This window comes from Eumetopias jubatus, unplaced genomic scaffold, assembly GCF_037043125.1.
Source record: "Eumetopias jubatus isolate StellerSeaLion01/CBP00866 unplaced genomic scaffold, mEumJub1_p1.0 scaffold_7, whole genome shotgun sequence".
NCBI lineage: Eukaryota > Metazoa > Chordata > Mammalia > Carnivora > Otariidae > Eumetopias > Eumetopias jubatus.
The window spans coordinates 33,122,019-33,147,446 of NW_028274813.1; the positions used below are offsets into that span (position 1 = coordinate 33,122,019).

The 25,428-nt window shown below is 44.0% G+C and overlaps 1 protein-coding gene across 3 annotated transcripts in view; it reads left to right on the forward strand.

Moving 5' to 3' along the window:
- Positions 1-25,428, forward strand: part of ZFYVE26 (zinc finger FYVE-type containing 26) — a 62,916-nt gene that overhangs the window by 30,727 nt on the left and 6,761 nt on the right. For 2 of the 3 annotated variants that reach the window (XM_028122445.2, XM_088024568.1), the window contains 17 exons: positions 860-1,056; positions 2,081-2,185; positions 3,792-3,914; positions 4,304-4,480; positions 5,889-6,135; positions 6,859-6,978; positions 8,974-9,137; positions 10,178-10,314; positions 12,188-12,219; positions 12,858-12,994; positions 14,095-14,315; positions 17,449-17,596; positions 17,857-18,066; positions 18,549-18,767; positions 23,087-23,284; positions 23,987-24,186; positions 25,230-25,371. In XM_028122445.2, coding sequence (XP_027978246.1) covers positions 860-1,056; positions 2,081-2,185; positions 3,792-3,914; positions 4,304-4,480; positions 5,889-6,135; positions 6,859-6,978; positions 8,974-9,137; positions 10,178-10,314; positions 12,188-12,219; positions 12,858-12,994; positions 14,095-14,315; positions 17,449-17,596; positions 17,857-18,066; positions 18,549-18,767; positions 23,087-23,284; positions 23,987-24,186; positions 25,230-25,371 — 2,777 coding nt within the window. The remainder of the gene's footprint in view (positions 1-859; positions 1,057-2,080; positions 2,186-3,791; positions 3,915-4,303; positions 4,481-5,888; positions 6,136-6,858; positions 6,979-8,973; positions 9,138-10,177; positions 10,315-12,187; positions 12,220-12,857; positions 12,995-14,094; positions 14,316-17,448; positions 17,597-17,856; positions 18,067-18,548; positions 18,768-23,086; positions 23,285-23,986; positions 24,187-25,229; positions 25,372-25,428) is intronic. The other variant, XM_028122559.2, reaches the window with a different exon arrangement.

Consider the following 25,428-nt stretch of genomic DNA (forward strand, 5'->3'; position numbering starts at 1 on the left):
ACAGACTGTAGGCCTGTTTGACTACCCCTATTTTAAAAGGTCCCAATGAGGCAGCTCTTTCTGCCCACAGGTCCTATCCCCGTGCTTTAATAAAACCACTTTTTGCACTTAAAAAAAATAAAAGCTCCCAAAGAGCTTTCAGGGGAGTTGAGAGCAATGACCTGTAACACTCCACTCAGGGCGGGGGGCCCAAGAGTTGGGCAGGCCGTAGGAAATGGCTTCTCAGGCGGGGGGCATAGCTGCCCTGCAGAAAGAAGAAACTCCCTCCTGGAAAATGTGGAGAAATCCACTGACTGGCTGTGCAATCTTAATTGCTTTGAGTCTATTTTCAGATCTGTGAAATGGGTGTAGGAAAGAAAGATCTACTAAGTAATAATGACAGAGGGCATGGAGGGAGTGAAACTGGTTTACCTGAAATAACTTTCAAGGAGTTCTATATGGCACAGAGTGGAAATTGCAGGGAAAACTAAAAGTTCCACCTACAAGCTGAGTCTGACCCAGTGCTATCCATGCAGTACAAAACATGGAGAGTTTCATGTGTTTTCTAGCTCTTCTTTCTCCATTCCTTCCTTCTCCCTTTCTTCCTTTTTCTTCCTCTCCTTTCTCCTTTTCTCTCTTTTCAGAAAGTCTCATGACTGTGATTAAGTTTGCAAAAAGAGAAACATACAGGCATATAGCATTTGTCCTTTTCATATAATGGTTCCAAGTATAAAAATTAATTAAAGTCAGATGGATCTTAAGGATCCTCCAAGCTCCTGTTTGATGAAATTGGACAAAGCCCTTTTCTAAGGAGTAGCCTGGACTCTTGAGCTCTTCCAGTGCCAAGCTTGCTACCTCTGGGCATCTTTTCATCTTGTAGACAAAGAAGGTTGGCAGTTCCTGTTCCCTGTGAAGGACGCGTCTCTGCGAAGTCGGCTAACCCTACAGTTTGTAGACAGGTGGCCCCTGGAGTGGTGCTTGGAGATCCTGGCATACTGCATCTCAGACACGACTGTCCAAGATGGACTAAAGCGTGAGCTACAGAGAAAGCTGGCAGAGCTGCAGGTGTATCAGAAGGTATGGCTCCCAGCATCAGGAGAAAGGAAATAGGCTTCCCACTGTGTTACCAACTCCAGCCTGTTCTCACTTGATGCTGGATTTTAAGAAACAGACAATCTGGGCCTGGCTTTTTTTCTGCATCTGGCTTCTGTTTTTAGGTGAACAACAAAGGGAGACCTTATATCTATTTCCTATGTTACTTTCCTCTGGTAATTTTAAGTATGTACGCATCAGACAAGGATAGTAGTAACAGTCCACAAAGCCTCTTTCACATGTATACTTGAGTTTTGTGCATGTTTTATGTCTGTTATGTGTTCCTTGTTGTTCAAGAGTTCTTATAGAGCTTAATCTCTATTGTGTCTTTTTTAAAGATGGTTTTAAATTTCAAGAGCCATTTTGAAAGGCTGCGTGGAAGTGACAGTTTAAAAATGAAAGATTATTTGGGGATGTGTGTTAATATTCAAGATCAAGAGGCCCAGGGAGACAGAGTTAGGTGGTATGGCTACATAGCAAGTATATAGTTTATGCTAATTTTTCCATGTGTACTTGGAACCAAACAGAGTCCAGAGACCCAGCAGAGCAAGTAAAGATAGCAGATGAGAAAGATATGCTTTCCACTCTTCCTCAGCACTTTTCATGCAGAGCTAAAATGCTTGCATGAAGGGCAATCCCATGGAGCATTCAAGCTGGAAGAATATCTTGGGTAGAGTTTTTAAGATGGAGGAGCATGGGACAAGTGACCCGAGGAGATTGAACAAGCTATGAAGCACAGAAGCCTCTGAGAATTGCTCTCATAAGTGAAAGGCCCCAGTCCTGGCCTCCCTGCTCAACCTTTGCTCCCTGAGGATGCCTCTTAGATATGTTCACTCACCTTTCCAGTCTTTGCCTCATTTGCTTTAATTCTTCCTCTCTCCTGGCAAGTTTTGACAGCTTGACTTTGGGACAGAAACCTAGGGGTGGCCCATCCCTGGAAACTCCGATGACTTGTTCATGGAGGGGGAAGCTGCAATGTGGTTTGATAGCTCTTCCTGTCTTTCCTTAGATTCTAGGTTTGCAGGCTACCCCAGTGTGGTGTGACTGGCAGAGCCTGAGGAACTGTTGCATTGAGGACCCATCAACTGTCATGAACATGATTTTAGAAGCAAAGGTACTATTTTCCTGAGTGGTATTCCCCTTTCTCCCCTTCTCAGAGTTGCACCTCCTTACCTGGTTGTGTAGACCCCTTTCCGCGTATTAGTGTCCACATTTTTTTGGTAACTACATCACATTCTTTTTTCTTTTTGTGTGTGTGAAATTTACCAACGTACAGAGAAGTGTAGAGAATAATACAATGGATGCGTTTGTACTATCACCCTACACCGTCTACACTGAGTACAGAATGTAGAGCTACTGGTGGAATTGTTGAATCATCAGGCATGAGCATCCTCACCATTACTGAGACATTGCAAATTGCTCTTAAGATTAGTACACTTGTAGTTCCTGTTACTCCATATCGTTACGGCTTTTGATATTGTCCAACTTTTCCCTTTGTGCCAGTAGGATGGTATCTCATTACTGTTTGAATTTACATTTACATGATTACTAATGACCTTGAATGTCTTTTCATATGTTTATTGAACATTTGAGTGCTAAATAGAATTTTATTTATTCTTTAAGGAGCCAATATACCATAGTTCAAAATGTGGATGTGCTCATTCAGATGTTCATGCATCGAAGAAACCTTTATTGACCATGTATTATTTGCCACTGTAGTAGATGGTGGTAAAACAAAGATAACTAAGCTTAGTCCTTGACCTTGTGTGGCTCACATTTTGGAAAGAGGGGTGATATGGCACACATCCCTAGATGATTGCGATATATCAAGTGACAGAAGTAAACCCAGATTGTGGTGGGAGTACAGGCAGGGCACCTGATGTAGCCTGAGAAACAAAGAAGCATCCTGAACAAGGTAGCCCCAGGCAGAGTTGTGGGGAAGGCATTCCAGATGGCACCATATTAAAATATTCGGGCAAAGCCTTGGGAATTCCATTCGCTGAAACTTTAATCCAAGGTTCACAAATTGGGGGTGGGGAGTAGCAAACAGGGACATGGACAGAATCCAATGCCTAGCATGTACATTTGGCCCATGCAATATTGGTCTGCCGAATTTTGATTTTTTTCATGTTAATTTCATTGCCAACATTTTAAAATAGGGAAATTTTTTAATTTAAAAAAATTTTTTTTGGTTTTTTGAAGTTTGGCAACACTGGGCTTGCACATTCATATGGCAACAGAGCTGAGTACGCACTATCTCCTTTGTGTTTTGTTTTGTTCTTTATGTTAATTCCAGTATAATTGACATTAGTGTTATATTAGTTTCATCGTACAATATACTGATTCAACAGTTCTGTCCATTACTCGGCACTGTCTCCTTTGGACAATCTTAGTCCTCCCCACTTCCTTAATATCTCCCCAGGGCTGACATGAAGTGTCAGTGACTTCATGTCATCTGTTTCTTTTTTATGCTAAATCTCAGAGGAAAGTGATATCATTAATCATCAAGCTACTTTGATATTTTCATAACTCCCTTGCCACTCTAGTCCTTTGAGTTTATGAGCCCACTTTAATCCCAGAGTAAAGTTCCCATCAGCAGTTACCCAAACTTTCCTGGGGCTTTAGCAGACTCAACACTGCTGAGAAAAATCAGGCAAAAGCTGGATGTGTGACAAGGCCAGTGATTCAAAGGGATTGAAGCCATGTGTGTTTCCTTCCAGGAATATGGACTGTGTGAGGAGTGGGGCTGCCTCTACCCAATTCCAAGAGAGCATTTAATCAGCCTACATCAGAAGCATCTTCTCCACCTTCTAGAAAGAGGAGATCATGAAAAGGCTCTGCAAGTAAGCCTCTATCTCTTTCCATTTTTCTTCTGGGATAAGACAAAAAGGTTAGTCAAATCAGATGGCTTTGTTCATGCTAAATACCACGCAGAGCATTTGCAATCTCAGATCTGCTTCATGTCCTTCTTGGCCTCAAGATGATTGTAGTCCTCTTCAGTGAAGGTGCCTAGCCCTGCCTTTAACGCCTGATGGTCAGCAGGGTCCAGGATTCTGCTAAACTCTGGTTAAAGTCATCATTTGTGAAGCTGCAAGGGTGGTGAAAGAAAAAGTACAGAGAAGGGATTAGTCCAAAACTAATAAACCTAAATGTTCCATTCCCAAATAAAATAAGGCTGGCCTGAGTTATTTATGGGCTTTCACCTTTCTCCTCTACCCTTCTCTTACAACAGCTCCTGCAAAGAATTCCTGATCCCACAATGTGCCTTGAGGTCACAGAGCAATCCCTCAACCAGCATCCTAGCTTGGCCGCTTCTCACTTCCTGGCCAACTACCTCACCACGCACTTCTACGGAGAACTGACTGCTGTCCGACGCCGTGAAATCCAGGCACTCTACATGGGATCCAAGGTCAGGAAAGAAGGGGGGTAGTTGGGAGGGCATACCTGGAGGAGAGACCGCCGGCCCAGCTCCCGCTTCAGAACTTAACCTTTCAATGGCTCTTCTCCAAGACTTCTGCCATTCTTGGCCTATGCTATATAAAACCTTTATCCAGCAGCCCACTCTTTCATCCCTTAGGAGTTGTCATTCTCTTACTGCCTTGTCTCCAGAGTGAATTCTACATGGTCCTCTTAGGTTCTCTCTGTGGTTTCCCTGGTATCTTCTAGATCAGTGTTCTCAATGCAGACCATATAGTAGAATCACCTGGACTTGGGGAAAAAAAAAAACCAAAACAACTGTTGACCCTTACCCCAGATCAATTAAAACTGAATCTCTTGGGACAGGGCCTGGCTATTTTCCAAAGAGATTCTGAGGTAAGGATTTCAAACTACTGCTTAATAACCCAGTCTATGCTAAAGAAAAAAGAGTTAATTCTCTAGGTAATGAGGTCCTTACCTTTGATGTGTAACCTTGGAGACACTAATGGAAGAAATTACAAGCTAGAGAAAGTAATCTGGAGAAGGGGGGTTTGGGGAGAAATGGGACCCTCTGACACGGTTCTAATGATTCTGTGGCAGTCATATCTACCACTTCATGAGTATGGAACTCACCTCACAAATAGAACGAGTGCTGGGAGAACCATCAATATGAGCACTGGCTCACTTATTAAGAGTTCAACTACATAAAATGTTCCTAAAGAAGATGCACTCTTTTTTTTTTTTGATGCACTGTAACTAAATGGGAATCCTTGAAAACTGGCAATGAGCAGAGCCAGTGGACATATTTCAAGCCTAGTGCTAACAGTCTCTAGGAGTGTAAAGACATCATTTACCTCCAGGACACTGGAGGTGCCAGGTGTAGGCAGCCTACTGGTATCACCTTATATTGCTCATTCTAATTAAGCCTCAGATGGACAGAATGGTGGCTTTAAGGATCAGGTAGAGATCAGCTATACCTGGAGGTGCCACCTGTGGGCCAAATCCAGTCCTCAGCCTGCTTTTGTGAGTCAGGTTCTTTTGGAACATAAATTCGTGTACTCATTTATTTACATATGGCCTTTGGCTGCTTCCACACTCCACTGGCAGAGCTAAATAGTTGCCACAGAGACTTCATGGCCCATAAAACCTAAAATATGTATTATCTGACCCCTTACAGAGGAAGTTAGCCAACCTCTCACCTGAAGTACTTCTTGATTACCACCTGAAAGATTGAAATAGGAGTTCAGCCTTGCTTCCAGAAAGACTACTAGCCAGCCCTAGTAGTTGGCCTTGTGCCTTTGGTCCCTACTCCCCTTCCCCCTCCCAGTAAGAACCTTGGATTCCTTCTGAAATGTTCTAATGATTGTTTTCTTTACTCTGCGGATCTACCCTACAAACAGGTTCTGCTGACCCTACCTGAGCCACACCGGACCAGCTACTCCCACTTGTCCTCTAACCCCCTCCTTATGCTGGAGCAGCTACTCATGAACATGAAAGTGGATTGGGCCACCGTGGCTGTGCAGACTCTGCACCAGCTGCTGGCCGGGCAGGAGATTGGCTTCACCATGGATGACGTTGACTCACTGCTCTCCAGATATGCGGCAAAAGCCTTGGACTTCCCATACTCTCTGAGGGAGAAACGATCAGGTAACTGCCAATATCCTAGTGGCGGCTCCACCTGGAGGAGGAAACACCGTACCACATCCTTAGTTATAATTTGTCTTCTTTTATTATTTTGAGTTGATCAAGAGTGAAAGGAATGCACTTCCATATAGATAGCTCTATGCTATACAGGAGACCTCTTGTCCTTGGAGGGAGTGGCAGGCTAACCAGAATTACAGTATGGTAGATTACCACCGTGCAAACATAAAGGTTTGGGAAACAAAACATGCTGGGAGTGGTCTCTGTCTGGCCTTGGCACAGTGGACTCTTATGTACCATCATTCTATATTGAGGGCATGCATTGTTCCCAGGGTCACATCAGATACCACTACTATGTGAGCCAAGCCTCTTCCAGAAGAAGAAAATGAAATCATTACAGGCTGATATTCCCAGACAGCTTTCTGTTTTTCTTACTCTCTACCCTCCAGGGCCTTCATTTAAATGTCTTCTACTTCCCTTTGGGCGTATTTAAATTTATTTTGTAAAGTCCTAACAGCTACTTCATTATTTAACATAGTTAAACATCTAAACATAGTTTGCTTTTTGAGGCGTTGAAGAAGCATGCTTGCTGTTGTCTTGGAAGTACCTCCACCAGGCTTTTTACACCTGGCAGAATCATGGGATGACAGTCAGCAAAGCAACAGGGCTTTAAATTAAATGTCTAGCAGAGTGAGTAAAGATGCTTATGGTAGGATGATATTTTTTCAGCATTTTCCCTCTCTCCAGATTCTGTGACTCACCTCCAGGAAATCAGTCAAGCTTCAGACCTCGAGACCTTGTCTAGATCCCCGTCGGCAGAGTTCTCTGCTGCTGCTGCAGCTGTTCCTGGTAAGGACAGGTTTTGAGAGTTATCCATGGTTTAGTTCAAACTTGCCTAATTCTGACTTTCTGATTCTTTTGCCTCTTTTTTCATTTCCAGTTACAATATTCTTATTTTTGGTTCATTCCAGCTTTGTATATCCCAGAAAATTTAACAATCAATTCTCGTTATTTGCAGTAGTATTTCTATAAGATCTCTGCAAACACTGAATTAGCAAATACTGAACCATTGCTCGTAGGGAAAATATATGTGTGTGTGTGTCTGTCTGTCACTTAGATTGAAAGTGAAATTGAAAACAGTTCATCCTAGTAGATTTTATTTTATTTTACCAAAGAGGAAAAGAGGTTTAGAAGTGTTAAAGTGACTTGCCTGAGGCAAACCCATTAATGAGTGCCTAATGAGAGTTTAGGATTGAGACCCTGTCCAGCTTGCCCGAGAGCCAGAGCTTCTTTCACCACCCCACGCTGTCCCCTACCATCTCCATCCCCCATCACCTCTGTATGAGAACTGAAATAAGAAATCAGAACATCACCTTGTTCATCCTCAGATGAGAACCTGCATGTCAGGTGTCTCAAATTATTCACTCTGCCCATGTCTGCAAAGGCACTGCCAATACTGATTTTGAGGTTACAAGTAAATTTTGGCTGGTGGGCAAATGCACAAATACAGACTGTGCTAATAGGGAGGATGAAATATATTCAGTCCTCATGATCATTCTGGCCCTCTGCCGCAAGTTCGTTATTGATGTCTGTTACCTACACAGGGTGCAGGCTCCTTGAAGGCCTCAGCCGTGTCTTGATCACTCCTTTTCGCAATCCCCTTCTCCCCCAGTCCCTGGCCCCTTGCACAATGGCCTACAGTCCTCAGAGGAAGCTTCAGCAAGTGTTTGTTTTGCCAACAGTCAAGGGCACGGGATTCCAGGGGGGAGATATATGGGCGCTGCAAAGAGTATGTTTTTCAGTTCTCTTTTTCTGTGACCTGCCAACCTTTCTCTGATAGGTGACAGGAAATTTCCTTAGATAGCATAAAGCAAAGATGGTGGCATTTCATGGCCGTACTTTGAAAATTAGCCATGCTTTACAGTAACCAGCAGACTTGAGGGAAGGGCTCAGACTTATAGGTATACGAACAGCCTCATGCATCTGCATATGGCAGCCTGAGCACCTTTGGTTTACTTTTTTTTTTTTTTAGCTTTTTATTGTGGGCATTTTCCAATATACAAAAGTAGAATAGTATACTGAAGTCTGACATACCTATGGCCCAACTACAATAATTACCATCTCACGATGGCCATTCTTGTTCCATTATACCCTTGTGCCACTACCGGGTTATTTTGAAGCAAATACTAGATTTCATATGATTTTATTTATAAATATATCAGTATATATCTCTAAAAGGTAAGGATATTTGTGAAACAAAACCATAACATCATCATCGTACCTAAAAACGAATGATTTCTTATTATTACCAACTATCCAGTCAGCATTCACATTTCCCCCAGTTGTCTCATTAATTTTTTTTAGAATTGTTTTTTCTAGAATCAATCTAAATAATGTCCACACATGGCATTTAGCTAAAATATCTCTCAGGTCTCTTTTAATCAATTAGGTTCCCCTACCTCTTTTTTATCTGTGGCGGAAACTAGCTCATTTGTCCTGTAGAGCTTCCCACGTGCTAGATTTCATTGATGGCCACCCTGCAGTCTGGGTCTCAGTCCTCTCTATATCCAGTACACTGGTTGGTAGTTCTAGAAGCTTGATTTGATTCAGGCTTAATATTTTTTGGTAAGCATATTTAATAGGTGTTTGTGTGGCTTCCATCAGGAGACACACTGTCCAGGTGTCTCTCTTTTTATGATGCAGTCAGCCATTAATGACCATTAGCTGAATGTATTATTGCAGTAGGGTTTGAAACATGGTAAAATTCTGATTTTCTCATTCCTTCTTCGTTTATTAGCTGAACTATTGATCACCTTTTACTCTTACTTTGGCTCTGACTCCCAGGTATCGCCACTACACATTCTCCCAGTCCAAGGGAGAGGAGCTTCCCAGAGAGTCAGCCCCCACCAGAGTTCGTCCCCCCAGCAGCACCCCCTGGCAGGCATCAGTGGGTGCCCGATGAGAGTGCGAGCATCTGCATGGTCTGCTGCAGGGAGCGCTTCACCATGGTAAGCAGCGTTGGTCTCCAGCTTTGTCTGCAGGGGAAGTGAAAGGAAACCACCAGTTCATGAGCCCAGTGTTTATAGTCACCTCCTGTCCCCAAGAGGATATTGATATTTTCAGAAGAACTACCAAATCCAAGACTTTGGGTTTAACTTTGACCTAACCACATGTATTTTCTGGATTCAGACAGATGGTAGACACCTTCAGGTAGCCTTAAATTCTAAAATCTTTGCCATTCTCATGACTAAACAGAGGCAGAGTGGCATAGCAGGAGTGACCAACACCAGGAGATCTTGTTTCTAGCTCCCTTTTTGCTGTAAGACAGGTGGCCTGGTAGTGGTTTTATGTACTGACTCTGGAGACAGAGGACCTGGGTTCTAATCCCAGCTCTTCCTCTTATTAGCAGTGTGACTTTTTCAGTCTCAGATGCTCACTTATAAGCTAGGGATGATATGTTATGTGGTACGTGGAGCTATAAGGACCAGCTATGATGACAAATGTTACCACACTTAGCACCGTACTGACTGGCACATTAGCTCAGGGCTGATGGGAACAACGATGATGTGATTGCTCTGTGTCTCTTTCTCCCTCATCTGCGAAGGTTGTGTAATATGTCTGTTAACCTCTTAGAGTGAAATGAGGCAGTACTAATGAAATCATTTTGAAAAAAGGACACTTTCTCATCATCATCAATGCCATGAAAACGTGTGATTTGCATTGGCTGAGAAAGTCAGTTCTTACCCACTGTTTTTGCTGTGTCTTCACACATTGCCTCTGCAGACAGGTAGAAGTTGTTAGGAACTATTGCAAAACTGCCCATCACTTGGGCCCCTTTGCTCACCATCTGAGACATACCTTTAAATGTTAGCTCCTTCAAGGCAAGGACTAGGTGTTCCTTCTCAATAGAAGCCCAAACACCTGGTATTCTTAGTAAGTCACAGGTGACTAATACCAAAGATAAGTGGGTTGACAGGTAGACTCACAATTCCTGCAATCTCACCTTCTCTCGCTCCCTTTTTTTTCTCTTCCCAATGACACTTATCAGTTCAACAGGCGTCATCATTGTCGACGCTGTGGCCGGCTAGTGTGCAGTGCCTGCTCCACTAAGAAAATGGTGGTGGAAGGCTGCAGAGAGAGCCCTACTCGTGCGTGTGACCAGTGCTATAGTTACTACAACAAAGAGTGAGTGTCCTATAGCGGGGCCGCTACTTCCATTGACCTCTGCACACCCATCCTCCCCCGAGATCGGGGGTCTTGGAGTCTCACTGTGGAGAGCATCTCAAATCTGGAACGGTGACAGCAAGTTTGAACTTAACAGTCACACTAAAATGCCATTAACTCTACAGCAATACATTTGACCTTGGTCAGAGAAACTTCTAAGGAGCAGAGCTCAAGGTTCTTACATAGTGTTCTCCCTGAAATCAGGACACTTGATTCCTGACCAAGGCCATTAATCTTAGTTTGCCAACAACCTCCCCAATTGTTCAGCCACTCCTGCTTCCATTGGTCTCAGCTGGATTCAGAGGGCTGTGTTCACACCTGCTGACTCTTCAAGCATCACTTGCATCAGTTCTAATCTAGCTAGTCATCCTGGCTTGTTATCTACAACTAGAAGAGCCCCCACACCTTCCTGTGCAGTTTACCTAGTAACAAATTTCAGAGACTGCTTATACCTCTGGCAAGACAGATTAAGACTGTGTTTGCTGGCCTAGTGTTGCTCGATTTTTCCTCACTACTTATAGCAGCAAAGGAGGGTGAGACTAAGCCTCCTAGGCCATCTGGGAATATGAGCCAAAGCAACTCCTCAAAAGCAAATTACTTTGAATTCTTCATGTTTTGCTTACAGATTTAAATTGATTTTATGTCCTGCTCAACAGCATTATTGAGTTTGTTTTAATATGAACATTTTTTGTCATTATTTACCATGATGATTACTGATCTCCTAGGAAGAAAGATATGCCATGCTTATATTGCAGTTTCTGTGATCCTGACATACCACTTACCTCCCTTGGGGTAGGGGACAGAAGAAATATCCATGTACCATATTGCTGAGATTGGAAATGAGCAGTTAGTATTGATGGAGATCCTTTCACTCAGCTATGACTCAAAAATAATCACTTCTTCCTCAAGGAGCCCCCACTTTAGTGGGGAGACCATTGACAGACCACAGACTAATTGGATGAGTGCAGTGGTAGAGCCACACAGCTTAGCCTGATGGTCAGAAGCTTTCTTAGAGGTGTGGCAACTTGTCTGAGCATTAGAGTATGAGAAGTTAGGAAAAGAAGCCAAAACAGGGCATGCCCAGAAGTAGGAGTGACAACTGCAAAAGTAGGGGCAGGGAATATGTAGGTGTTTTGAGGAAGTGTAAATAGGTAGGTGGATAGGCTGAGGTATTAGCTGGCATACCTTGGACTTAAAAACCTGACACCTGAGCCAGGAGGACTTGGGCCCAAAGGCTTGGAGCTTGCTCTTTGGCAGCATGGGCTGGGGTTGACCAGCAGGCTTCTCATGCAGGTGATAGACTTTGACAGGGGCCAGTGGCAGAGTGGGGAGGACTTCAATGAGTTGAGCACAGGTCATGGATGGCAGGAGTTGCTCACAAGAGATAACGAGGCTAGGTCGTAGGGCTTTATCTGCTGAAAGTGCAAATGTGAAATCCTTCTACCCTGAGAAGCTGTGGAACAATTTTAAGCAGAAGCATAACATGACCAGATTTGCATTTTTAAAAGCTTGCTGTAGCTACAAAGGAGGGAGTAGGTTGATAGAGACAAGGATACCAATTGGGAAGCTATTACAAAGGCTCTAGCAATAAATGATGAAGGTCCTCTCTGAGGCAGGGATGGAGAGAGATGGGGACATTTCAAGAGGTATTGAAGAGACGGACAGAAAATGGTCAGTGATTGGCTATGGCAGGTGAGGGACAGAAAAGAGTTTGGTGGTTTCCCTGATACGTCTTACTTGGGCACCAGTGTAAATGGCAGTGCTCTATACCAGCTGCGAAACAAAGAGGAGGAGAAGGGATTCGGGCATTTCATTTTGCGTTCTCTGTTTCCAGTGTGCCAGAGGAGAGTCCAGGACGGCCGGGAGGTAAGGCGGAACCCTAGTCTCTTTGTTTATACGTTCAAGTTGGCTCTTCTTTCAGGGTTTCACCTGCAGCTGATACCCTTAATACAGCAACTCATTCCAACTTGTTGGCCAAGGAGAAAAGAAAATTCTTGGCATTTCTGTCAAGCTGTTTCCCTTAAAGTTTATTGTCCTATTAACCTACCGTACTGGCCCATTAACTTCCAGCATTCAGAAGGCCAGCAACCAAAGAATTTGGTCCCTGACTTTGAGTAGGTTATTTCTTTTTTTTCTCCTAGATTCCCTTTCACCGCCATCCTACCTCCAAATGCTCCCTCCTTCCCCCTGGGCAATCACTATTAATAGTTTGGTTCATATCCTTCCACAGAGGTTAGTTTTTAGGGTAGCCAATGAGTCAGCCCTCCATTTGAGAAGAGTGTACATTTCAGAGTTTCTTGTGAAGCGGTGGGGTTGTATGACACTGTAACACTCATGCGGGGAAGAAAGTTTGAAGTACCTAATGAGATCTCCTTAAGGAAATAAAAAGGACCAAGGAGAGAGAACGGGCTGGTATCTGCATGCAGCTCACGCCAGTTTTCTGGCTGGGGTTACACCGGACTGCTGGTCAGTGACTGACACATGAATGACACTTCTCTTCTCAGCACCAGACAGCTCCAAGAGTGAAAGTCCTCCATACTCAGCCGTGGTGAGAGTCCCCAAAGCAGCTGAGGTGGAATGGATTTTGGATCTGAACGAGGAGGAAAACGAGCTGGTGCGGAGTGAATTTTACTATGAGCAGGTAATAGCAATAAAACTTGATGGTCCTTTCGAGTTTCTTTACAATGTGTAGTTATGGCAAGAAATGCAGAGATAGCTGAACACAGCCTGGCCTTCACGTGCTTACAGTGTAATAATGTAGGAGCTAAGACAAGTAAACCAAATGAGGCAGAAAATGAAGAGCATCTGGGAAATGTACGAGACAGATCAGGAAAGGCTTCATGGGGCGCCTGGGTGGCTCAGTCAGTTAAGCATCCAACTCTTGGTTTGGGCTCAGGTCATGATCTCAGGGTTGTGAGATCTATGCCCCGAATGGAGCCTGCTTAAGATTTCTCTCTCTCCCTTTCTCCCTGCCCCTCCCCTAAAATAAATAAATAAATAATAAAAAGAAAATTAAAAAGGAAAGGCTTCATGGAAGAAGTAGCATTTAAGATGATCCTTAGAAGAGTGGTAGGAGTATGACAAGCAGAAATTTGGGGGGAGGAGGGTGTAAGGAGAGTGAGGGTAGGAGAAGGACGAAAAGTGCAGAATTAGAACATCTGAGCAAAGGCACAGGGTCAAAAATTGCAGGGCATGATTAGGGGCCTGGAAGTGGTTTAATTTGAAAGAACAGAGGGTGTTCATAGAGAGGTAGTAAAAGGTAGGATTGAAATGGGCAATTTATGGACAAGGCCTTGAATTCTGCGGTAGGGAAAGTGTACTTGGTCGGCATGAAGGACCATGAAAGATTTTGGAGTGTTCTTTAGAATATTAATTCAGCAGCAGTGTGTCCAGGCTTGAAGCTGAGACTTCTCCAGCAAGGGGACTGTCAGTCCAACCAGCAATAAGGAGGACCTGCACTAGTGGGAAGAAGGAGGGAACATGTGGACATTCCCAAGAAGTAGGTAACACATGAACACAGCTGCCTTCTTCCAAGTATGGTGACAGAAGCTAGCATTGCCACTTAGAACATCTGAAATCTTTAGTTTCACTCCTGCTTTGCCCTGGAAGTTTGGCTCCCTCCTCCAGTATATTTCAAGCCTGGTGAGCTGGGAAGAATAATTCCTGCCATCCAACGACATTTGAAGAATGCTTTGGTCCCTGAGCTCACTATGTTTTTCTCTCTTCTTCCACCCTGTCTAGTCCCCCAGTGCCTCCCTGTGCATTGCCATCCTGAACCTGCACCGGGACAGCATTGCCTGTGGCCACCAGCTGATTGAGCACTGCTGCAGGCTGTCCCAGGGCCTCACCAACCCCGAGGTGGATGCAGGGCTGCTCACAGACATCATGAAGCAGCTGCTCTTCAGTGCCAAGATGATGTTCGTCCAAGCCGGCCGGAGCCAGGACCTCGCTCTTTGTGACAGGTAAATGGGAGTGAGTCTTGGTTCTTTTACATGGTCATTGTTTCTGTCTGGCTTCTTCTCCTGGCCCCACGATGAGTTCTCACATCACCATCTTCTCTCAGAAGATGCACTGAAAATGTTTTGTATCTCAGTTTGATGACAGTGAAATGCTGCTACCAGATCACGAGTGGTCTTCCTCTTGACAGCCTGTGTCCTCTTTCCCTGGGTAGCTCCTCAAAGCAGAGTGTTCTCTAGCTCTGCCCAGTCAGAAGGAAAGTCAAGACTTTGGTTAATTTGAAATTAAAATCAATTTAGGGGAGCACCTTTAGTCTCTATGGAACTTTCTTGCTTTTAAAGAAAAACGTGTCCTCCCTAAATGTCCAGTGCTTAGCCTTGGCTGGACCTCTAACCCAGTCTTGACCAGATCCAGAGTGTAGCCTCAGAAGTACTGGGTAACAGATCTATAAAGCACACTGGGGACTGGTCTGTCCCTGTGTCACAGATAGGAATCTGAGTCATAAAATACAAGTGTCTGTGGAAAAGGTATGATTAGGCCTCAGGCCCTGTACAACCTGCTCTGCCTCCATTCTTTAACTTGACAATTGAAACTCTTAGTTCGCAGCTTATCCACCTGGATGTGTGACTCATGTTGTATGTTCTCAGCACTCAGTCCTAGCCAGATTTGGGAGCAGAGAGTGTAATTTTCTTTGAAGTGTAAGTGCCTCGGGCACTTGTTCAGTGTATTTGCCTGCAACTCCCAAGACAGCAGAGCGAGTGCAGTGAATCTCCTCTACAGTACTTCCTAGCTCTGTAACCTTGGACAAGTCTGTTAACTGCCCTGGGCCTCAGTTTCCTCCTCTGTAAAATGGGGATGTTAGTAATATTTCTAGGGCACTTAGGATAAAATGAGAGTCTCCCTGTAAAGGACTAAGAATTGAGCCTTTATACTCCAGAAATGCTAGTTTTATTATTTTCATTAACAAAACCGGAAGATTGAGAAAGGCAGGAGGAGATGGGCAGAAAGTGGAAGGAAGTTAATTTCACTCTTTCTTATCACGAGACAATAGATTCTACATCATTTTTCAAGTTAATAAATGAAGAAATGGGTATATGTAAAAAGTTTTTCACTTTTTAAATTTTTTTTAAAGATTTTATTTATTGAGAGAGAGATTAAGAGCACACAGAGGGAGAGGGAGAAGCAATCCCAGCTGAGCAGAGAGCCCAACCTGGGGCCCCATCCCAGGACTCTGGGATCATGACCTGAGCTGAAGGCAGACGATTATCCGACTGAGCCACCTGACGCCCCAAGTAAGATTTTTTAAAATAACCATGAAGAGAACCAAAAATCTACCAATTTACCAGAAATGGAGAAGAGGGGAAAAGAACAAAAATCACTCCATATAGTAAAAAGTAGAATTTAAGGCAAAAATTAAAATATATCTAAATATATTTCAAATATTAATAATGTAAATGAGATAAAATCTTATTAAAAGAAAAAAGTATTCAGATTGGGGAACAAAACAAATTTAACATCAAGTCCTATACTTCTTTCAAAATCAAATATAAATGAACAAAATATTCACTCTAGGCTGTGGACAACAGAAATTAAGAAAGTGCTTACTTTGGAAGGATTCTCACCCTCCACATGCTGTGCACTTCTCTTGACAGTGTACAGCGATGGTTTCGAATTACACATTCTTTTTCCCCAATTCTGGATTCACACACCCATTCTAGAGGATTACTTAATTTTGTGCAGATTTGTTAAATGGTAGTGGATTCATCTCTCTTGTGATTTGCAGAGTATTTTTGCACTGTTTTTAACTCCTACTTCTTCCAGTAGACATATAAATAAACAAATGTTTAAAAACAGAACTCACATTACCTATTAAAAATGTATAATACAGGGGCGCCTGGGTGGCTCAGTCGTTAAGTACCTGCCTTCAGCTCAGGTCATGATCCCAGGGTCCTGGGATGGAGCCCCACATCGGTCTCCTTGCTCAGTGGGAAGCCTGCTTCTCTTTCTCCCACTCCCCCTGTTTGTGTTCCCTCTCTTCGCTTTGTCTCTCTCTGTCAAATAGATAAATATTTTAAAAATTTATAATACATTGTGATACCAAATTTGCTTTTACAGTGTGTACCCTCCCTTACCCCATTCCTACTAAGTTGAAAATGACTGATGTACTGAATCCCTTTCCAGGGAAATAAGCAGATAAGTCAGAATCCACAGGTTTTTTTGACTAGAATATAACATATGTTGCATAATATATTTACTATGTAATATATATTGTGTAATATGTACAATTGCATTCAAGAACTTTGAGTGTAGGACTGTTTCAGGCAGCACTGGACAGAACGACCCAGTTCTCTGGGCTCTCTGTTGCTATAAGATTTTTGCAATCACCAGGTATCAGGAGTGAGATCAAAAGTCGCAGTGCTAGTGGCCTGTAGCAAGGACCTATTCTTAGGGAGTCGATGTCAAATCCAGGAGACTAGAATCCAGGTGATTGCTCAGCAGCATCTCCAGGCAGTGGTAGTGATGTGAACTCTTTACTGGCCAGGAGTACAGGCCATGTACTCTCTCCCAAGCAAACCGGGTTCTGAAGAACCAAAAAGCAAGTAATTGTGAGCATCCCTACCTTGAGTATTAATATCTAACATTTAATGAGTACCTTCAAAATTCTAGACTTAATCCTAAGGCCTTTTACTTGAGCTGTTTCATTTTATCCTTAAAATTCTGTTACTGTATCCATTTTACAGATGAGTAAATTGAGGCAGAGAAGTTAACTAACTTGCCTAGGGTGATAGAGCTGCTGAGTGATGGAATTGAATTCAGAGTCTGACTCCAGAGCCTTCTCTCACAGTGTTTATGTACCCCTCAACTCTCATTTTCACATTTCACATTGGAATTGAAATAGAAAACTTGTAAGCCTGGGTGGCTCAGGCTTGAAGCAGGCCCTGCATCGGGCTCCCTGCCTCTGCCTACCACGCCCCCTGCTTGCACTCTTCCTCCCGCTCTCGCTCGCTCTCTTCAAATAAATAAATTGATTAAATTAAATCTAAAAAAAAAAAGAAAGAAAAAGAAAACTTGTAAGCAGCAACTATTTTTAGTAAGATTCTGTGGAGCCTCATTGCCTTGCCCCTTCCCTCCCTGTAGCTACATCAGCAAGGTGGATGTGCTGAATATCTTAGTTGCTGCTTCTTATCGCCACGTGCCACCTCTGGACCAGATCCTGCAGCCGGCTGCAGTAACCAGGCTAAGGAACCAGCTTTTGGAAGCTGAGTACTACCAACTGGGTGTTGAGGTAAGACGAAGACAAAGCTTACTTGTGCCCACCTGTAGTGAGTTGCCTTTGCCTACCCTTGCAAACGGCTGTTGTCATCTCTCAGTTGCCTTTGGCCATGGGAAAGTAGCAAGGGCATGACAAGTTTGCCAGTTGGCAGTAATGGTAGGTGGGGTGATGGGGAAGGAAGATGATTGGCAGTAATGGGAAAGAACAGATCTTTGGGACTTCCAGGCCTGGATTTAGGTACTTCTCACTAAAAGGAGCAATTTTTCTTCCAGATCTCCACAAAGACTGGCCTCGATCCCACTGGAGCGTGGCACGCTTGGGGCATGGCCTGCCTCAAAGCTGGGAACCTCACTGCTGCACGGGAGAAGTTTAGTCGCTGTCTGAAGCCTCCTTTTGACCTCAATCAGCTGAGTCATGGCTCAAGACTGGTACAGGATGTGGTTGAGTACCTGGAGTCCACAGTGAGGCCACTCCTATCCTTGGTAAGAACATAGCAGGGGGAGGGTCAGTTCAGGGAGGAAAGTGGCCCAGGAGCAGTAATGACCTGGGAAAAGGATCAGCTTCCACTCAACGTATAGTGGCAGTCCTGGCTCAGAGCTGCCAGGTTTAGATTTCGCTCATTCCATTATACATAATTAGCCAGTAACCATATATGGTTAGATAAGTAATACAAAGTCAATTTAAAAAAAAAAAGCAAAGACGGAAAAGTATTTTTAAAATGATAAAAATGACATTTAATCCCATATCCAGACTTAAGTAGTGTTCAGATTTTGGTGAATTTTCTATGTTATGTTTTTGAATGAAACAGTATTATAATATGGAGAATTTTGTATCCTGCCTGTTTTTCTGCCCTTCAAACTGTATTGTAAGGCTACTTCCACACCCCTAAATATTCTTTGAAAGCAATATTTTCAGAGGCTGCTGAGAATTTACTGAGTTTTTCTTTTGCGCTCTCTCCTGTCAGCAAGATGATGATTACTTTGCTACTTTGAAAGAACTGGAAGTTACCCTTCGGACCCAGAGCCTCTCCCTGGAGGTGATTCCTGAAGGGAAGATCATGAACAACACCTCCTACCAAGAATGCCTCTTCTACCTGCATAACTATAGCACCAACCTGGCCATCATCAGCTTCTACATGAGGCACAGCTGCCTGCGGGAAGCCTTGCTCCACCTCCTCAACAAGGTGGGACACACAGACCTACCTCTCAAAGTGCAGGACCTTCGGCTGGCCCACTCAGCTTTAAGGGCCATTGGTGGGGGGGGGGGGTTGGTAAATCCCCTGAAACTTAACACAGTGTTGAGCTATGAGATCATCTCTGGCAGAGTCAGGTCAAAATGGAAAATTCTGTCCATCCAAATTATGATTTGATACATGGGCAATAAGTCTTAACCTGGATCCAGATTGCCCTTCTGATTGGTGATGACAAATTTCATCCCTTCTCCCAAAACATAAAGCAGAATCAAATCATAGTTGAGAGCATGGTCTCTGGAATTAGTTGGTTGGTATAAGTGGTGTGACCTTGACCAAATTGCTTTACCTCTCTGTTTCTACACACCTCCCCACCTGCCCTGGGACTGTGTCCCACTGCGACTTAGCTGCTAATCCACCTAGAGTTGTTACAAGGGCCAGGAAACACCCATGATCCTCTATTTGGGCCCCAGATATCTAATGGAAGGAGAGGGTGCTCTCCTTTTTTCTCTCTGACCTCCTCTATCCTCCTCCCAAGGGGGCAGAGGCACCTCTGAAGTGCATTACTTCTTCGGAGCCATTGTTAAGCAAAATCAGGATTCTGTTTCACCATGACCCTTTGGCATTCATTTTTTATCAGAATGTTCTCCATGAATACTTTCTGAGGAATTGGCTGATCTTTACCAAATTTCATAGGAAATTAAAGGAGTTCAATACTTTAATTTCAATCTGCTGCCCTAATTCAAAATGGCAGCCAATGAAAGTTTACAAATGGACATATCTTCTAGGATTGCTCCAAGTGAAGTCAACTGTTCACAGTCATGATAACCATCCCCTACAGGGTAACTACTAACCGGGTTCCAAAAATAAAGTAAGAGTTATTTTACTTAGAGTTTAACTGCTAATTTTTTCCTTTTCCTCTGTTTCTAAATGAGTTTTAGGGTAAAGCTGCTTCTCCCAAGCACAGATTGAGAGTGGAAATCAACCAGTTCTGTTTCTTCTAACTGTTGACTAGTCCAGAGAGTTAAGCAGCTTACTTACTTATCTTGGTAGAAGCTGACAACAGCATTACCCTGCTTTACATTTGTCAGAGCTAGGAAAGAAGCCTTCTTTTTATCTCCTATAATCATGGTAACCCTTGAACTGAAATATCTTAATTCTCAAGCAGGTGGGGAACAACAGAAAAACACATTGTGAAAATTCCAACTAAATGGCTAGAGCCTGGAAGCTGTTCTTTTGCTAGCTTCATTCCCTGCCCTTTTCACCCCTTTACCTGTCACACTGCCCGAGAGTGAGCTTTCTAAAACATAATACATGTTATTTATGTTATTTATAGTTCATGTTATCCTCCTCTCCAAAAGACCCCCAGGAGATCCCCGAGGCCACAAGATGAAGTCCAAATTCCTTAGCATGCATACAGGACCCACCAAGGTCAGGCCCCCTTATTTCTCCCGTTTATTTTCACTGCAAGGGCTATATATGCCCTACATTCCAGACTTACCAAATTATTTAAATTTTCCTATTGTACGTTGCCATTTCTGACCTCCATGAACCTGCATGTGCTGTCCCCCTAACCTAGAATACCCTGCCCCTCTTCGTTTTCTTGGAAAACTCTGTTTATCCTTTCAAACCCTCTCTGTTGAGCATTCATAGAACGCACAAGCAACATTAGGCACCTCTTCCTGTATACACCACTGTATCTAGAATACAGCTCTGTTATTGCATTTATCCTATGCATTGCAACTGTTTGTTTACAACTATCATCCTTTCTGGACCAAGAAAGCTTATATTTTACTTCTCTGTGTCTTCTGATGCCAGACCTAGAGCCAGTTATGAATGAATGAATGAGTAGGTAAATAGATGAAATGGAAGTTTTTAATGTATTGCTCTTCTGAGAAATTTCACCTTCCTATGGAGCTGATTCCCCTGCCTTTTAAAATCCGTCCTGAAACTTTTAGATTAGGTCTGGGTTTCTGAGTTAGGAACAGCCAGAATCAGGAAAGGAGTCCTCACCCACCGTGGATGTTGTGAAAACTCAGAACTCCTCCAGTTCTAAACAGCCCGTACCCAGTGCTACAAGGCCAACATGGTTATCCTAACATAAGTTTATGGCCATTCTTTACCCTCCATTAGTTATTCATAGTCCAAAGTCTAAATGCCCAGGTGACTTTTTTTTCTATGACTATGTAATTCAGGGGGTTTTGGTTTTTTTTTTTTTTTTAAGATTTTTATTTATTTACTTGACAGAGACAGTGTGAGAGAGGGAATACAAGCAGGAGGAGTGGGAGAGGGAGAAGCAAGCTTCCCACTGAGCAGGGAGCCCAAGGTGGGGCTCGATCCCAGGACCGTACGATCATGACCTGGGCAGACGCTCAACGACTGAGCCACCCAGGCACCCCGGAGTTTGGGTTTATGATACAGCGTCTCTGAACCACAGATGAGCTTCAGAAGGGAGGGGATTAGTATGTGTGTGCACCTTCCTGAGGAGTTGGTCCATAATTTCTATCACTTACTTGTTTATCCAAGAAATACTTGTTAAAAAGCCAAGGACTGCTCTAGGCACTGTGAAAAAAAAATAGACAAAAATATCTGCTCTCATAAAACTTACATTATAGCAGGGAGACAGACAATAAACAGGATAAATAATATCTATAGTATAGATGATGAGTAATAAGAAAAATAAAGCAAGGGAGAGGGCAGGGATGGATTGGGCAGTTTTAGAACGGATGCCCAGGGAAGGGGACACTCAGTAAAGGCCTAAAGGAGGTGGGGAGTGAGCCAGGCAGATTATGGAGGAAGCACAGTCCGGGCGAAGGGCATAGCAAGGGCAAGGGCCAAGGTGACTTGAGCAGAACGAGCTGGGAAAAGCATAGGAGCAGATAAGGTCAGAAAGGTAATGGGCCCGATCATACGGGGGTCATATAGGACCTTGTGGACGTTGTGAAGGCTTGGACTTTATGCTGAGTGAGGAAAACCATTGGAAGATTTTGAGCAGAGGAATGACATGATGTGACTTAACGTTTTACCAAAATCACTCAGGTTTGATTGGTTGGCATTAGACAAAAAAAGAGGCGGGACAGAAGGTAGTAGACGAGGAAGCTACTGCAATAATTCAGGCAAGTGGTAACAATGACTTGGCCAGGGCTGGACACTGAGGTGGTGAGAAGTGGCCAAATAGATACAGATTCTGTGTGTATGTTGATGGTAGAACCAGCAGAATTTGCTAATGAATTTGATATTGGGTGCTGATGCAGGGGGCGGCAGATTTGACTAAATTTTTGACCTGAACACCTAGAAAAACGAAATTGCCGTCTGAGAAAGGAAAGACTACAGAAAGAAGAGGTTTGGAAGAAACCACCAGGAGCATAGTTTTAGGTGTATCAAGTGTACGAGACACCCAACAGGACATTTTGAGTAGGCAGTTGGATATAAGTTGGATATCTACTTCTGGAATTCAGGAGGAATGAACAAGGTGGAAATAGGGATTTATGCATAATCAGCAAATAGATTTAAAGCCATGAGATTATGGGACGCCTGGGTGGCTCAATCGGTTAAGCATCTGCCTTCGGCTGAGGTCATGATCCCAGGGTCCTGGGATCGAGCTCTGCGTCAGACTCCCTGCTCAGTGGGGAGCCTGCTTCTCCCTCTTCCTCTGCCTGCCACTCTGCCTACTTGTGCTCTCTATCTCTCTGTCAAATAAATAAATAAAATCTTAAAAAAAAATAAAGCCATGAGATTATATGAAATCACCAAAAGAGTGAGTATAGAAAGAAAAGAGAACAGGTTCCTCCTAAGCCCTGAGGAAATTAGGAGAAATCAGCAAAGAAGATTGAGAAGGAGTAGCTGGAGAAGTAGAAAGAAAACCTGCAAAGGGTGGTGTCCTAGAAGACAAATAAAATTTTTCAAGGAGGAGGAAGCCATCAGCTGTAGCAAAAGCTCCTGATAGTTCAGGTGGAAAACAAGAGAGAGATTTTTAGATGTAACAATTTAGAGCTCATTGGTGACGTAAGGGGCAGTTTTGGTGGAGTGGTAGGTGCAAAAGCTAGATAAGAATGGGTTTAAGAGACAATCACAGAAGAAAAATCAGAAACGGGGAGTGTAGATGACTTGTTCAAGGAGACTTTCTACTCAGCAAAGGAGAGAAGTGGAGCAGTCACTAGAGTGGGATTCTCCCATGTCTGTGACATAAAAAAGCTAAGAAGCACCACTATAGAAGGAAGCCTAAGGTGTGAGAGTAGAAGGAAATCTAGGTGGGTCCCAGACAGTGCCAGAAGCAGGCTCAAGACTTGACTTTTTGCCTTGCCCTGTTCTAGGAGAGTCCTCCAGAAGTCTTCATAGAAGGCATTTTCCAGCCAAGCTATAAAAGTGGGAAGCTACACACTTTGGAGAACTTGCTAGAGTCCATTGATCCAACCTTAGAGAGCTGGGGAAAGTACTTGATAGCTGCCTGCCAACATTTACAGAAGAAGAACTATTACCACATTCTATACGAGCTGCAGCAGTTTATGAAGGTAATAGCCCCTTCCTGCCCTCTACCTCTGTTGATGACACCCTGCCATGCGGGGAGACTGTGCAAGATGAGGGAACAAGACTGTCATTGGGTCCCTGGCCTCACTCTTAGACCAACCCTAGAGCAAATCCATGTGGCTCTCTAGCATTGTTGAATAACATTAGGATTTCCATCCCCATCCCAAAGAGGCAAACCTTAACCTTGTCAATAAGAGCATTCTTCAGAATTCAAGGAACGTGAAGGTGAAAAAGAGGTCTGTGGCAATTTTAAGATAAGCGTAAGGCATGAATGCAGAATTCATAAGGAATGATGGAGAAGTGTTTTTAGAGAAGATGTATGAAGGAGAGGGAATGAGTGTCTCCCAATCTGTCCGAGGGTTGCAAACACTAAATCACAGAAAAATTGAACCACTCAAAGCCAAAGTGAGAGCGAAGCCAAGCTGAATGGAGAATCAGAAGTATCCTTTTTGAAGATCTCTTCTGTGGTGGAATAAAGTCCTCACGGGAGCTCAGCCAGTCAGTTTTTTGTTTTAGGATCCCTTGGGCTTAGGAGTAACTGATACAAAATAGTTGTGCAGCTGGTGACAGAAGTGGATGCTGGCAACCAGGTTTCATGGGTGGAAATCAGGTCAGAATTCTCCTTACACCATACCCTCCAGTATCCCTGATCTCATTTGACCTGAATGTTCATTTTCCTCTTCTAGGACCAAGTCCGGGCCGCCATGACCTGTATCCGGTTCTTCAGTCACAAAGCGAAGACTTACACAGAACTGGGAGAGAAGCTCTCGTGGCTGCTTAAGGCCAAGGACCACCTGAAGATCTACCTCCAAGATACCTCCCGAAGCACCCGAAGGAAGAAAACCACCTTCTTCCAAAAGAAGATGACTGCAGCTGATGTGTCAAGGTAGCCCGAGGCTCGGGGAACAGATAGAGTGGGCCGAAGAGCTGGAATGGGGTGTCTCTTGGTGATGAAGCCACTCTTGTCCATTCCTGAACCCTTGAAAGAGAACCATACATCTAAAGGGAATCATTCCTGGGGCGCCTGGGTGGCTCAGTCGTTAAGCGTCTGCCTTCGGCTCAGGTCATGATCCCAGTGTCCTGGGATCGAGCCCCGCATTGGGCTCCGTGCTCCGAGGGAAGTCTGCTTCTCCCTCTCCCTGTGTGTGTGCACGCTCTCTCTCTGTCTCTCTCTCAAATAAGTAAAGTCTGTAAAAATAAATAAAGGGAATCATTCCTGAGTGACAGTTGCCAGTATAAGCCTGGAGAACCTACAGAGGAGCTTGTAGGAGAAGAGAGCGGGGGACGTATCAGGATCAGACCCCTTCCAAAAAGCAGGCAAAAGAGGTCCTGCGAGATGTTGGCCTGCCCCCGTCTCCATCTTCCTCTCACGCTCCTCCCTTCTCCCTTGCTGAGCAGCAGTCACGCTGGCCTCTTGGGGGCTCCTCCACACACCAAGCCCTTCCCTCCTCTCAGTCTTTAGGCTGCCTTATCCATTCACTCCCTCTGCTTACAACACAGCATCTAAAGTAAATGCTACACCCCGCCTTTATCGCTTTTGTAGGCCCAGTTGCTAAATATTTTATGTGTTCGTTCATTATTCATCTCTCTCCTAGCCTGTGAACTCTGTGAGGGCAGGGTTCGTGTCCCTTTTGACCTCAGTTGTTGTCTGCAGCACGTAGGTGCTACATAAACACTTCCTGATTCAGGGCCTGGACATTCTCCAGTCCCACGGAGCCTCTGGCCCCTCAGAGGCACCTCTGTACAGGGCACCAGACCACCCTTTTTGTCTTGTTGTAACTGCTCGGAGAGTATTTTGGATCTCTTCTTCCTCCATATCATTTCTTTTGCCTTTTCCAATGCCATCTTCTCATGGTGTCTCAGTACCCCGGCTCTAGTCACTCCTGAAGCCCCTCATGAGGCTCACCTGTGCATCTCCTGTCACCATAGGCACATGAATACACTTCAGCTGCAGATGGAAGTGACCAGGTTCTTACATCGGTGTGAAAGTGCTGGGACCTCGCAGATCACCACTTTGCCTCTGCCAACTCTCTTTGGAAATAACCACATGAAAATGGATGTTGCCTGCAAGGTACATTCGAATGTTTCAAACCTCTGACAGACTGTTCTTATCTTTCAGAAGTTTATC